Source organism: Canis lupus, chromosome 11 (assembly GCF_003254725.2).
Source record: "Canis lupus dingo isolate Sandy chromosome 11, ASM325472v2, whole genome shotgun sequence".
NCBI lineage: Eukaryota > Metazoa > Chordata > Mammalia > Carnivora > Canidae > Canis > Canis lupus.
The window spans coordinates 60,728,323-60,744,468 of record NC_064253.1 but is presented as its reverse complement, the minus strand read 5'-3'; the positions used below and the strand labels follow the sequence as shown (position 1 = coordinate 60,744,468).

The following is a 16,146-nucleotide window of genomic DNA, read 5'->3' as shown; positions in this document are numbered from 1 at the left end:
TATGAAAGACATGTTGTCATTTTTAGTACTACTTTTTAAATTTTGTTGTAAAAGTATTGGTCCTGAGCAACAGATATCAGGTTACTCTTTCCCCAGTTTAAAATCTACCTACAAAAACAAAAGTCACAAGTGAACAAAATACAATAAAATTTACCTCGCTGGAACTGGTAGTTTGGGGCACAGAACAGAAGCTTTTGAAGATGTAGTATATTCTGAAGGCTTTAGGTTGTAGCTACATAGTGCTGAGCCTGTTGAAAGAAAAGCTGTATGTTAGCTAAGAGAACAGAGCCTAAATAAATTGTCTCATTGATCCACTGTATTTATTTTATATGCTAATATTAATTCAACATATCGAACTTTCAAATACTATAGAATTAATAAGAATTTGATTTGGTCTTTAATATCAATCCTCAATCATTTAAAATGGATTCCTCTCAGGTAATTAATATGCAAATTTTAATTAATAATATTAAGGTAATAACAACAAGAACTTTATTGAGTGTCTGCCACATATCAGGTGCTATATATATATATATATTTTTTTGTTTGTTTGTTTTTTTAAGAGTCAACTTTTAATTTTAACTGACCAAACTGTGTCCAAGAATGTCTCCAAACAACACAACAATAGAAACATGACAAAATCCTCCTACTGAAGAAGCCAACCATCTTGGCCAGCCTCAGCACTTCTGAGGATCAGGCCAAGAGCAGCCCATTCCCAAGGCTGATTCTATTCCCCATGCAAGTTTCTCATCCCAGCAGGAAGGTTGGGGAAGGACAAGGGGCCTGCCCTCTCCTTTCATCATACTGGGAACTCTTAGAAAGTCATTGGTGGAGTGGTTGGGGGGAGGGCCCTCTTCTCATCTCATACATATTATTAACTATGTATTGACTACAACTCTATTATGCAAGTGTTATTAAGCCTACTTTAGAGAGGACAAAATAGAGGCTAGGAGATAAGGTACATAACTTGCCCAAGATGACACAGCTGCTATGCAGCAGAGCTGGGGTTGAACCCCTAGATCTCTGACTACAAATCCACCCTCAACTATACTTGCTGTCCCTCTTCCCTATGCTTTCCAGTACTAAGCATTTTAAGTGACTGCACATAGCATATATCCTTTCAGACAATACACCACTTTTTCCTTATTTAAAAGGCAAGAAATACTAGTTGCAAATAAACTTAACAGATTGATTAAAGGACTCTGTTTTCAGATAGTTTAAGACAGCTCATATTCCATCATAAACTGGGTTATGCAAACAGCCATCTATTTCTTGGTCTCTGTGGCTAATAGGTATCTCAATAATATATAAAATTCAGATGGATGCAGTCCACCAAATCCTTGATAAGTCTTATTTTATTGGCCTGCTAATTCTGTCATATGGCAACTAGAATGTTGTCAGGTTTGTCATACAATAGATATCGTTAACTGAGAAGACCTAGGTTCTAGTTCTAATTTTGCTGAGGACCTACTGTACTCTATCAGGTAACCGATTTATATTTTATTAATTATAGTTCCTACCAGATTACAAATTTGGTCAAATACTTATTATTAAATATAAATGGAATAGCTTTGTGTTTATATTACAGTAACAATGGACTTGCACACTGTATGACCACGGAAAAAGTTGAAGAAAAAAGGTGAAGTGAAAACAGCAGGTTTTAACATTGAGCTAATTATAGAAATGTCACGTGAAGATATAAGAAAGAACTAGAAGGGAATACATGGTTGGTCCTACCAACCAAAGAATTTTTAAAAAGCCACAAACCTGCATTTTATTCAGTAATGCTGCTCCAAAACCAGCGACCAACTTGCTAGGTATTTAAGTACGTGGGCTATAAATATCATCATTAAAAAATACATACAGCATCTATTTTATATAAAGATATTTCACGTAATTTGACAATGTAAGATACTTTTTTTAAAAAGATTAATTTATTTATTTGAGAGATAGAGAACAAGGAGAGGGGCAAAGAGAGAGGGAGACAAGCAGGCTCTCTGCAGAGCGGAGAACCCAACGTGGGCTCTATCCCAGGACTCTGAGATCATGACCCAAGTGGAAATCAAGAGTCAGATGCTTAGCCGACTGAGGCATCCAGGTGTCCCTTGACAACATAAAATATTTTAAGAGAGATACTTGAAAGTTACATGGCACTGTTCAAGTTTCTTCAGCTTCTTAAGATAGATTCTGTAGGAAACGAAGTTTCTGAAATTGTTTTTGAACATTCTTTTCCATTTTAATGACTTATTATTTTAAGTTAAGCATGAATATTAAATAACTAACTCTTCTAAAATTAGCCTTTCACATTTGAAGATAATGCCACTAGATTCTATTTACAGCAATTTTAGAGAAAACATGACAGCAGTGGCAAGCAAACATTTTAGATTAATCCTGAAATATCTGGGAGTCTTACTATAGAATTGCTCATGAAAAAAACAGCAACTGTGCCAATAACTGCAGAGCACCCAACGTGATCATCAACTTCCTGATCTGAATTGTCAACTTATTTCTTTCAGAGTCCAAGATGGAATCGATTTGCACAATATGAAAGGGCCGAACCAAAGCACTCTGTGTCAGGGCTGTCAAACACACTGCTCCGTCTGAATTCAGTGAACATAATCTCCATCCCCACCCTTTCTTCATTTAAAAAAGGAGGTCAGCAGGTGCAACAGAGTTCAATTTTATAAATACTTTCCCAGGATAATGCTCAATGAAAGGATAATAGCCTTATCTCTGATGGTATTCTGGGACATAGGCCAGTACTAAATAGATCCTGTACTAAATAGATTAAAGGAAAAAGATCTTTACAATGTGTGAGTAGTAACAATCAGAAGAAACCTTATAATGCTTCCTGTTCAAAGGGCTGATGGATACAGAAGTCTCAATGCAAAACATTAAAACAACCCAGTAATGGCAAACATTTTACAATTGTTTTTCTTTTCATGTTTATTAGCTAATGCATTTTCAGCAAACACTTTTAAGGTGGTATCCATCTTATTATTTTTTTTTTATAGTGATAGTATAAACAATACTTAGCACAAGAGGTTTGGTCATAAAGAGTAAGACAAAGTTTTTCTTCTAATGTAAAAGGCAGGGAAAACCGTACTTGAGTAATGGAGTCTAAAACCAAAAACAAAAGCTTATCTAAACCACACCAGAGGCAATTCATGCATCTCAGCCAATGTTATTCAAAATGAGTGATCTTAGGAAGCCAACTTGGGTATATAAACATTTATCTTGGTAAACAGTTGCTATAGTCCCCAGAATGTTTAACTACTATAATTTTTCAAATGCCTTATAATATTCAATTATTTATTCTTTAGCTCAATATCACTTATAAGAATTCCTCTAAGAGGTATGTTTCCATCACCATGCTCCAAACACTACAGATGAAATAAAATAAGTAATACTTCTAAGGCCTTATAAGCAATCACTGACAAATTTAGAAATAAAATTCTTTCATCCTAGGCCACAATGCTTCTTCTGTGCCATTCTTAATAATCATAATCAGACAAATATTCAATAAGCTTCTGGGCAAAAAACATCCATTCCACAGATACCTCAAAAACAACGTTTGAAAAAAAAAAGACATTTCCGTCACCTACTCTTCAAATCTGCTCTGCCTCTCTCATACATCATCTATGGTTGGTAATGGCTTCACCATCCACAAAATCCCCAAGATGAAATGGGAGGTCATCTTCTATTGTCTTCTTTAGCCACCGTCTCCATATAGTATTCAAGACTTCAAATTACCAAGTTCTGACAATCAGATCTTTCTGTTATATCAGACCTTCAAGATCTCCTATTGGTACAAACTATTCTCCCAAAGGGTTTCTTCTCTGCATGCTGCACACAGCCTTGAGAATGGTCTTTGTAAAATGGTCCTTACTTGTATTATCCTCTGGCCCTCAGAATAATTTCCAAACTCCTTGGCTTCAAAGCTCTCCTAAGGTAGGCCTCCACCAAAAACTCCAGCCTCATTTTAACATAATATACTACTTACAATTCCTGCTGTTTGACAAACTTCCGTGCTTTTCACATGCTGTTCCCTCAGCTTGGATTATCCATTCCTAATTACCATTTGAGTGAGTATTCAAGTTTGAGCAGAATTTCTACAAACTACCAAGCCTCACCATCTTCATCAAGCTTCTCTGATGCACCCAAAGCTCTTTACTGTTTAATTCTATTATACAACTTAGTCTATTATTTTGTGGGTTTTTTTTTTTTTAAAGCTTACATATCATCTCTATTTGTAGAAAGCAAGCTCTTTGAGAACTGGGATCTTATGCCTTCAAAACATGTGGGACTCCTCTCTTCTGGCACATAGACAGTAGTCAAAAGCCATCTGTTGAATACAACAGACATCTTGATTGAAAAAAATGAAATAACCTATTTTTAATCTCTTATTTGGGTGTTACATGTTATATAAAATGTTTATATGCTTTTCACTATTCACTACAAATTATACTATGTAAAACAAAATCTCTCAACCTTGGTATTATGACAATTTGAGCTGGGCAATTCTTGCTTGCAGGGAGCTGTCCCGTGCATTGCAGGATGTTTACCAGTCTCCTTGGTTTCTATCCACTAGATTACAGTGCCCTCTCCCTAACCCTTCACTCAGTTTTGACAACCAAAAACGTCTCCTAACACTGCTATGCATGTGTATGGAGTGAGGGGTGTAGGGGGAGGCATACAGTGGCAAAATTACCCTTAGTTGATAACTACTGGTCTAAAACACCAAATTATTTGAAACAAAAATACAAAATGGGGTTGGTAAGTTGGAGGCTAATTCTTCTTGCTTTAAAATTTTGCTTGATTTGCTATCAATGATATTAGTAGGACACACTAAATTAAGAGCAAAGATTCCTTTAAAAACATACTTTAGAACATTGTAGTTAATAAAAAAAGAAAATCTCCCAATGCAGAACAGTGTTCATTATGAAAAACAAATTACATTGCTGTGTGAGGTCCAATGAATTTAACCCCTTTCTCTCTAATTAGGAAAGCCAACAACCAGGATACCAGTAACCAGCAAAAAAAAGCATGTATTTCCCAAGAAGCACCCATTAACTAGCTGGTGGTATGACATTATCTGTCAACCAGTATTAGCACATACTATGTACCTAATAAATATTTGCTGAGTGAATTAATTTTGGGCATCTATGTGTAAGACTCCTAGGTATTGTGAAGGACAATGAAAAGTTTGTCTTCTATCATGCAAGTCCCTTAAAGGGTACTGTACTTTTTCTTTGTTTCTCTAGCACGCACTTAATGGGTGCTAATTAATTGCTGAATGAAGGAATTACTTAAAATTGCATTATGAAATGTAAAGATTTTTTTTTTCCCTTAACAATCAAGCTTCCCTTGCTGGCTTCTGAGTTGGATGCAATTAAGACAGTTGCTAGGGTTGATCACTTCATTCCTTTATAAATGATATCAAGTCCAATCTTTTGATTCACTGTGCCAAAAAGAAAACATACTAACTCTCTGGTTTAAGTTCTATAGTTACTGACTGGCAAGAAAGAGGGTAATACTGGTCATCTATTGATACTAACTTTAAACATAACACCTAGATAATGATAATCAAAGGCTTATTTCTATTCACAAATTTTATCTGATGTACCACATCATCTTTCGAGGTTTTCAAAGACAGAACAACGATTGCTGAGAAAGCACCACGCTGGATGGCCCTACTCAAAGTATGAACACGGTCTAAATGGTAGTTCATAAAGCTCTCAGACTTTTCACAAAATACAGTGCACCAAAGAAGCACTCTCAGATGGGAATCATTTCTCACATACTGGAAATGGGACATGAACAAGAAAAATAAGATTTCTTCCATTTTACTACCGTTAGGAAAAATAAAAATCAGGTATCATAAAAAGTTTGGTAAGAGTAATGCAAAAGGTGTAAAATACTAGCAACGACTGAGAATATGCAGTGGGCTCCCAGCTTTTAGGTTGTTCTTATTTCTAAACTGCTGTTTAGAATTTAGATTGCAAGAAAGAATAAAATGACATGCAAAAGCCAACTGGCACTGTGCTTGGCACAAAGTAGGTACTGATAAATGGCACAGTAGAACAATGCAGGGCTTAAGTCTGATTTATATAGACCCAGGCACCCATCCTGACTAACGAGGATAGCGGAGTAAAGCAAAAGACAAACTAAGGGCCAGACTCAGAGCAGGGAGAGAAGAAGGGAAGGGACTGTTCCAGCAGGCATTACGACCTGGCGTGGCCAGGCTGGGTTGAGGTAAAATTCTCATATCAGGCTGACAAGAGCTTCAGAGGGACGGGCATTCTCTTCCCCCCTACAATGGACACATTAGTTGATTTTTCAAAATTAACAATAATAAAGTATGAAGGAAACTTGTACTTGTACTAGAGGGAAGTAAAATTAGAGTAAGATGGAATTCATGCTCTCCTGAAAATAACTCATGTGAGGGCTCTCACCAGATGGTTGCAGTTTTCTCTGTAGGGCACAAGGTTAGGAAAGACGAAAAACAAGAGGGCTTAGGAAAAAAGAAAAGGTTATGAATAATCACGTGGATAGCTGGATAGAGAGAGAAATGAATGAATAAGATGAACATTTTGAGAGATGAAGAAGAAGATGACCAAAGATTCACATCAATTCTGGTTAGAATGAAGCTAAACATTTTACCCTGGTGGCAACTGATGCTGATTCAGAATTGAGCGAAGGATAAAGCGTGTTGAGAGAATGAGAAATTCTGAAGTGCTGAGAGAAATGAAGAGGGAAGTCCAGGGGCACCTGGGTGGCTCAGGTCATGATCGCAGGGTCCTGGGATAGGAGCCCAGCCTCCAGCTCCCTGCTCAGAGGGGAGTCTGCTTCTCCCTCTTCCTCTCCCCCTGCTCGTGCTCTCTCTCTCCTCTCTCTCTCTCTAGTAAATAAATAAAATCTGTTTTTTTTTTTTTAAAGTAGGGAAGTCCAATCCATTATTCTTTCAAAAAACATAAATAGCTACTATGTGGGGTCCTGTACTGGGCTTGCATATACAGAAGTGAAGAGCGCAATCCTGCCACACAGGAAACTCATGCACTATTGCAGGAAGATAATAAACAAAGAACCAAAAAAGTTTAGTACTGAGTCATAGTACTTGACAACTTTAATCTTTAAAAGACAATTTTTAACTTATTCTCTAGCATACTTACATTCGTATCATATAAAAACGACAAATCATAATAATAAAGTGTATGCTTGTACAGCTACCACTCAACTCATGTGTCAGAATTTAGACTTTTACATTTGTCTAAATTCTTCTGCTTGCCTTTTAAAGCTCTTTGTAATATGGCATCTCCACATGACCATCTCATGTCCAGCTATTTCTTCTAAATTTTCTATTTTAGCCGGACAGATTTGACGGAGGCGTTTTACAAACTGCAGTGTCCAAGAAAACAACTCCTCTTTCTTATCTAAAAGAAAGAGTTGAGGAAATATTTTTTGCCTCATAAATGCATTTCTTACAAACATTATTACAGGAGCCTAAAAGTTAGCTTTCCCTTATAAAGATTTTAAGTAATTTGTGAAGGTAATAAAAGGTCACACAAATGGATAGTTGTAAATGCTAAAAAGCCCTTTCAAATGTTGTCATGGAAACTTAAAACTCTTTGAAATGATTTATATTGTCGTTTTTAGTCTGGTAAGAAAAATGTTGTTTTACCTTATATTTTAAATTAAGGTTTAAAATTATCATTTAAAAAGTTACTACTCTAAACAGGATCTTTCTCTTTCATGATCTTTTTTTTTCTTTCATGATCTTTTTAACTGTAGTAAAATACACATAATAAAACATTTACCATTTTACCACCATTTAAGTGCACATTTCAGTAGCTTTAAATACATTCACGTTGTTGCTCAACCATCACCACCCTCTACCTCCAGAACTTCCCATCTTGCAAAATTCAACCTCTTTACTTATAAAGCAGTAACTCCCCATTCTTCTCGCCCTGCAGCCCCTGGCAACTACCATTCTATTCTGTCTCCATGAATCTGACTACCCTAAGTACTTCATATAAGTAGAATCATACTGTATGTGTCCTTAGGTGACTGGGTTATTTCATATAACAATGTCTTCAAGATTCATCCATATTGTAGCATGTATCAGAATTTCCTTCCTTTTTAAAAAAAAAAAAATTGTGGTAAAACATGTAATACAACAATGACCATCCTAACCAGTTTTTCAGTGTATATAGTGTTAACTATATGCATATTGTTGTCCAACAGATCTCTAGAATTTCTTTTCATCTGAAAAACTGAAATTCTATAGTCAGTGAAAACCATCGCCCTATCTTCCTATTACTGGCTTATTTCACCTAAAATAATGACTTCAAGGTTCATCTATGTTGTAGTGCATATGACAGGACTTCCTTGTTTTTTTAAGGCGAATATTCCATTGAAGGTTAATACCATGTTTTCTTTATCCATTCATCCATCAGTTGCTCCCATCTTTTGGCTATTATGAATCATGCTACAGTGAACATGAGTATACAAATACCTCTCTGAAATCCTGTCATCACTTCTTTTGGATATATACCGGAAAGTGAGATTGCTAGGTCATATGGTAATTTTCTTTTTCTTTTTTTTTTTTTTTTTTAAGATTTTATTCATTTATTCATGAGAGACACAGAGAGAGGCAGAGACAAAGGCAGAGGGAGAAGCAGGCTCCCCACAGGGAGCCCAATATGGGACTCGATCCCAGAACCCTGGGATCACAACCTGAGCCGGAAGCAGATGCTCAACCACTGACTCACCCACGTGCTGCAGTAATCTACTTTCTAAAAGACTATTTTTTAGAGTAGTTTTAGGTTCACAACAAAATTTAAAGGAAGGTACAGAGGTTTCCCACATACCTCCTGCCTCCACACATGCGTAGCCTCCTCTATTATAACTTCCCCACCAGAGTGGTACATTTGATACAACTGATGAGCCTCCCTTGACACATCGTAATCACCCAAAGTCCACAGTACTAGGGGCATGGACAAATGTATAATGATGTGAATCCATCATTAAAGTATCATACGAAATATTTTTACTGCCCTAAAATCCTCTGTGGTAATTCTATTTTTAATTTTTTAAGGAAACTCCAAACTCTTTTCCATAACAGACACACAATTCCATATTTCTACCAATGATGCACAAAGATTCCAATTTACCCAGAACTTCACCAACATTTGTTGTTTTCTGTCTTGTGGTGTTTTGGGTTTTTCTCTATGAAGCTGTCCTAATGTGTGTAAGGTGGTATCTCACTGTGGTTTTTATTTGCATTTCTCATATGATGAGTAGATTGAACATTTTTTCATGTCCTTACTATTGGCCCATCATGTATCTTCTTTGAAGAAATGTCTATTCAAGTCCTTTGCCATTTTTGGCCACTTTGGGTACTTTTTTTTTTCCTGTTGTGTTCTAAAAATTCTTTATATATTCTGGATATTAATCCTTTATCAGATATATGATTTGCAAATCTTTTCTCCTATTTACCTTTTCACTCTGCTGTGTCCTTGGATGAAGAGAAGTTTTAAATTTTGATGTAGTCCAATTTACCTATTTTTTTCTTTTGTTGACTGTGCTTTTGGTTCCGAGCCAAGAAATTATTGTCAATATAATGTCATTAAGTTTTCCCCTATGTTTTCTTCTAAGAGTTTTATAGTTTGCTCTCACATTCTGACTCTGTTGTGGATTTTGGACAATTCTTTCTTACAGGTTTGGAAATTCCCCCACTTAAAACTAAAATCATCTGTTCCTTCCAAATCAATATCCACCTCAAATGATAGACAAAAGAGGGAAAAAGGATAATGCACAAAATAGACACAGAATTCTCTCCATGACAAGAACAATGTTGGAATTAAATCTTACAGGTCCAGTATTAAGTCACCAATCCAAAGAACAACATAGATTTCTTTTTAAGAAATTCAGAATTTTCAACTTTGGGTTGCTACTAAAATAAAAGTATTTAGGTCCCTCCACCAAAGGCTCCCTTCTTTATTACAATTTCATAGTTTTTCTATTGCCTTTTAAAATATTTATCTTCTCTATCCTCCACTGCTGTGTTTCTTGAAGCTGCCATTATTAATACTTTTTTTTTATGCCTAACACGTTAACTTATTTTACAAACAGCTGCCTCAAAAGCCTAAGGGTGCCTGTATAGTTAGGCACCAATTTAAGAAGTCTGTTTTCTGGAATAATATTTATTCATTAATATTCTTGAACACCTGCTTTGTGTAAGACACTGTGGAAAAAAAAAAGCTGCAAAACTCACCAGAAAGGTCTTATACACTGCCTTAATAGGCCATACTCAGTATCATAATCACTTAAAAGGATAATGGCCTGGAAATAAACATACCAGCAGGGCGGCATGGGGCATTTCTTCCCAGATCATCACAGCAGGCAATACAGTTGACAATGAACTAACTCTCTTCTGGCCCTCCAGATGACATGTCAAGTTCAAGGGACCAAGACTCATACCCAGTGGGTTCAAGAAAACGTGTTAGAAGATAGTTTGACACTAGGTCATAGCTTTGAATGCCAAGGTAAGACATATAGTGCTTTCTTTTTTTTCTTTCTTTCCTTTTTTTTTCCTCTGATGACTTCTAAGTAAGGGATTGATAGGATTGAAACTCTGGCAACATTAATATGGCAGCAATATGTAAGGGGCTAGAAGTAGAGAGAGACTACAGGCAGGAAAATATTACATTCCATTGAAAGAATAAGAACATTAACAGTAGTAATGTAACAGGGGTAACCAACACTTTTTTTTTTTTTTTTTTACCAATTTGCTATTTGCCAGACACTCTACTAAGCATTTTTCACTTATGAGGTCCTTATAACAACCTATGAAATAGTTTTCGTACAAATATTATCTCCTTCATAAATGAAGAAATTGAGGCATCTATAGATCAGTAAGTAACTTGCCCTGGGTCTCATGGCTAGTAAGTGGTAGGACCAACATTTGAACCCAGATAATCTGGTTCTAGAGCCAATAATCTTAATCACTCAATACCACCACCTCACAGAGTGAACTGTGCATGCTCACGCTGCCTAAGATTTTAGAAAAGCCTGTAAGGGATAACACATTCCTCCCTAAGAAACTTGATAATGAAAGGGCCAACTGTTGCACTATTAGACTCAGCAAATCAATACATGTAAGGATATCCTGGGGGAATAAAAAATGAGGGATCCCTGGGTGGCACAGCTGGTTAGCGCCTGCCTTTGGCCCAGGGCGCGATCCTGGAGACCCGGGATCGAATCCCACATCGGGCTCTCAGTGCATGGAGCCTGCTTCTCCCTCTGCCTGTGTCTCTCCCTCTCTCTCTCTCTCTCTCTCTCTCTCTCTCTCTGTGACTATCATAAATAAATAAAAATTTTTAAAAAATGAGATCTTGAAGGATAGTGGGTACCTCTTTATTCAGTGCCCACCAAGTGCCAAAAATTCATGCATCATCTCATTTATTCCTCACAATTACCTATAAAGGAGGTATTGCTTTTAATCCATTTTTTCCCCCAGATGAAACAATCTAGTTCAGAGGCTATACCTTCTGTCCCTCATTACAGAGCCAGTTAGTGACAGCAGTAGAATCAGAATCCAGTCACATTAATCTCATTCTCTTCCCACCACCTCATGCTGAGGGCATGGAGTGTTAGGATAAGAATACTGCCAGTCTGGAAGGACGTGTGGTCCTTCTACAGAGACCAACATCTCGGGAAGAACTGGAGCCACGTAGAGGTGTGTGTGCAGCTACGTTCCTAAGCTGTCTCTTCACCCAGCTAGAAGTTGTACCAAATGCATGCCTGAGTTAGCCCTTGTTCCTAGGAACCAAAATGAGCTTGTCAATTCAGGTAGGGTGAAGGTAGCTCCAAGGATCCCAGCACACAAAATGCAAACATGAAACCTCATGGAAGTTTAAAACTACAGGCTAACAGTTTGTGGCCCTCCACGAAGAGAGGTTAAAAACAAAATTCTCTGAAGAGAACTAAGGTAAGTCAGAGGGAAGTGAGGACAGCTCCTGGAAATTGGAAACCCAAGGGAATGGAGTCAGAGATCTGGAAATGGACTATGTTTTCTCAACTAATTCGTTTATGTTTAACCTCAAAGTTTCGCAAAACTTTACTCTTAGAAAAATGCTTATGTGGGCAGCCCAGGTGGCTCAGCGGTTTAGCGCCACTTTCAGCCCAGGGTATGATCCTGGAGACCTGGGATCAAGTCCCACGTCGGGCTCCCTGCACGGAGCCTGTTTCTCCCTCTGCCTGTGCCTCTCTCTCTGTGTGTCTCTCATGAATAAATAAAATCTTTAAAAAAATAAAAAAATAAAAGAAAAATGCTTATGAGACAGTGTTAAATTTAAAAAAGCAAAATGCACCAACATAATTCGAAGATGGTAGAATTTTGGTTTTTACTTCATTTTCCTTTTCCTGAATATTTCAAATTTCTTATAATAGACATATATGATTATCCAGGAATAAAAACAAAATATACTCATTGAAATACTTTTAATCAATACTTAGGAAGACAAAAAGAAAAAAAAAACATTTCACAAAGAATAGTCTCTAGTAATTCCCAAATGCTCAAAGAGGCTACTCAAAATCACCTGAGACATTTATAAAAAAGAAAAACAACAACAACAACAAATTTCCAGAACCCAAAGACCTACTCAGTCAGAATTTCCCTGGGGGGAGCCTAGGAATCTGGAGTTTTAACAAGCTCCCCAGGTGACTATAATCTTTTTCATCAAGAAAGTCCAAAAGCACTTTCAATTCTCTTTCTCCTTTTTAAGGTTCTTTGATGATCTAACACTAGTTATATTGGAAAGCAAATACAATTTTCAACAGTGAGAGGAAATGACCAGCGTGAGGACCTGGATGGCCTCATGTCTCACCATTCATCTCTGCAAACTTCTGAACATCACTTAGGGTTTTCAATTCTTGTCTTGGACATGCTGTTACACAGAGTGCTACAGACTTGATCTTTCGGTTTATCAAGTCCAGATTGCATGGATCCAAAAAGAACACATACCTAAAGCATGGAGAAAAATATTGAGATGTTATTTCACAAGAACACATTCTGGTCCACTGCCTAATTTGACTAAGCCTAAAAGCAAAGAACATCTATTCCATACTCATTCACAAATTTTATCAAAGATGAACAGACATTTCACCAATCTAATCAGTTTTCTTTTAATTAATTAATTGTAAATAATGGGGGCTGGAGGAACTGGAGGACTTTTATCATGATGCATTTTTTTTAATATTTAAATTTCTGTAATGTATACTTTATAATTAGAAATTATCTATTTTAGTTTTTAAATAATTAATTTGTTTTATTTTTTGTCAAACTTGTGCCTAAAAATTACTAGAGTATCCTAAGACTGCCGAATAACATGAATTATAGTTTATATATAAACATTAGCTAACGAAAATATAATTATATAAAAAGTAAAATTATAAAAACATAAACTTTTGCTAATGAATATGTAATTGTAAAAATGAGTTATAAAATTATATAAAATTGAATATATAAAGTTATGAGTTATAAAATTATATAAAATTGAATATATAAAGTTGAATGGAGACTAGAGGGGAAAACATCAACATTTTAACTACAGTCATCTCTGGATGTTAGAATAAGGTGATTTTAATTTCTTTCACTTTTCAGAATTCTCATTTTCTAGAAAATGTAAATGACTTTTGAAAAGAGGTAACTATAATAAATATTGTTTATTAAAAAGGTCCATTACATATCAACAAAATAATGTCCAAATCTTAAATCATCCCTTTTATATGCTATACATTTATATTTTGGAAAAGGAAAGATTAGTCAGAAATTACCCTGAAACAGATTTTTTTTTAAATGTTAAAAAGTAGAAGAGAAGGGATCCCTGGGTGGCTCAGCGGTTTAGCGCCTGCCTTCGGCCCAAGATATGACGCTGGAGTCCCAGGATCGAGTCCCACATCAGGCTCCCTGCATGGAGCCTGCTTCTCCCTCTGCCTGTGTCTCTGCCTCTCTCTCTCTCTGTGTCTATCATGAATGAATGAATGAATGAATGAATGAATGAATGAAATAATCTTTTTTTTAAAAAGTAGAGGAGATGGCAAAGATTGTGGATGTTCTCATCTACCCAAAAAGGAAGTAAGAGCCAAATACTCTTAACTGAGAAAAGCAAGGTCTACCATGGATCAGTGGTGTGGGAGGTACAAGTAGGAATGCCTTTAAGTAAGAGAGCAGTTAAAAGAACCTCCGGTGCGCTGGTTTCCATTCTACTGGGTCCGCAGAAAGTTTTATGAAATCATCTATCTGCCAACAGCCTTCCCACGTTGTTAAACTCTGTTGCTTTGCTATATAAAATAGGATTCAAATCAGGAAACATAACCAAATATAAGAACTAGGTGAGAAAATTGAAAAGCAAGTCAATACACATGCTGGAATGGACAATAAAAAACGATACCAGAAAAAAAAAATTAAACAGAAAACAAAAGTGCGTATGTCACAGGGAGGAGGACCTGAGAGGCCTTTTTAGGTGCAGTCATGTCACATACTGCAGAGGAGCCAGGTTCAAGCACGAAGGCCAGGGATAAGCTACAAACCACCAAACTAAAAACAAACAAAAAAAACCCCAAATTTGTAACAATGTTCATGACTCCAATACCATTAATGTTCTACATAGATAAGAAGAAAGAAAGAAGCCAAGCAGAAAGATGTTATTTGGAAGTGGAATTCACAGACTGTTCCTGTGTCTGATGACAGGGAACTAGCACACAGAGAAAACCTTCTGACCATCTTTGTGTGGAAACAAGTGCTCCCCTACTCCCTCTCTCTCCATCGATCCTGTGCATGGGAGTGAGCTTGCCATGCCTGGGAAATCTGGCAAGGGACGTGGCACGAAGCCAGCTCCAGGGCAGAGAACACACAGGTCCTTGTGGGAAGTGTCATGAAAACTTGGAATCATTTACCAGCACCACCAAGGATAAACAAGAACAATAAAAAATAATGGCAGCCAAGGTTTATTGAGTACTTACTATGTGCCAGATGCTGTATTACACCTTTTACACATATTAATTCACTCATCACACAGTCCTCACCACAATCCTGCTGTCTGTTTTTGTGGGGAGCAGGCAGGTGGGCTGTGGAACTGGGGTGGGAAGAGGAGTTAGATGCACAGTTCTAAGTGATGAGCAATGCCTGGAGAAGTATCTGCAGAAATTACATGACAGGGACGCCTGGGTGGCTCAGTGGTTAGGTGTCTGCCTTTGGCTCAGGGCATGGTCCTGGGGTCCCGGGATTGAGTCCCGCATCGGGGTCCCTGCATAGAGCCTGTTTCTCCTTCTGCCTATGTCTCTGCCCCTCTCTGTGTGTGTCTCTCATGAATAAATAAATAAAGAATCGAAGAAGAAGAAGAGAAGAAAGAAGAAGGAAGAAGAAGGAAGAAGAAGGAAGAAGGAAGAAGAAGGAAGAAGAAGGAAGAAGGAAGAAGGAAGAAGAAAGAAGAAAGAAGGAAGAAGAAGAAGAAGAAGAAGAAGAAGAAGAAGAAGAAGAAGAAGAAATAATAATAATCATCACATGACAATAGGAAAACAGGCTTGGGAAAAAGGAGGGCCAGAGGCTCCTAGGCCTTTGCTGTTGGATCAGTGACATCGCCTTTCACAACCTGCTGAGATCAGATACCTTGTCTGACCGTCCTGCAGGAATCTGCCTTCTCCAAGGCCAAAAATGTTCTCACTGTATTTGCAATCTCTTATATATCTTAAAGCACACTCTTGATTTATCCTAGTGACTGAACAGTAGCCTTCTATCAGGCGTGGGTCAGACCAATCTGAGCCTACTTTCTGGCTCTCTTTCTTAACAGTTCTCTGCCCTTGGGGAATATGCTTCTTTCTGAGCCTCAGTTTCCTTATGTATAAAACTGCATAGTTTTATAGTTTTTTTATACCTATTTTATAGTTTAATGTTACTGATACTATACATAAAACAGCTAACATGCAGTATATACTCAGTGATTTATATCCTTAAGAAAACTATTTGCCTTTTCAGGAATTTTACATATGATAGTAAGGCACTAAATTCAGCACTTTCTGATATGGGCATACAACAGGACTCTTATACTAACATTATCCATTATTTGGAAGAAAAATCTGTGT

At 36.9% G+C, this 16,146-nt stretch overlaps 1 protein-coding gene across 5 annotated transcripts in view; it reads right to left on the bottom strand.

Annotated features, from left to right (window-relative positions):
- The window catches only part of SLC44A1 (solute carrier family 44 member 1), a 193,557-nt gene that overhangs the window by 88,845 nt on the left and 88,566 nt on the right, over nucleotides 1-16,146 (bottom strand). For all 5 annotated transcript variants that reach the window (XM_025433237.3, XM_049116336.1, XM_049116338.1 and 2 more), the window contains 2 exons: nucleotides 12,891-13,027; nucleotides 155-248 (listed from right to left, as the gene is read on the bottom strand). In XM_025433237.3, the coding sequence (XP_025289022.1) occupies nucleotides 155-248; nucleotides 12,891-13,027 (231 nt within the window). The remainder of the gene's footprint in view (nucleotides 1-154; nucleotides 249-12,890; nucleotides 13,028-16,146) is intronic.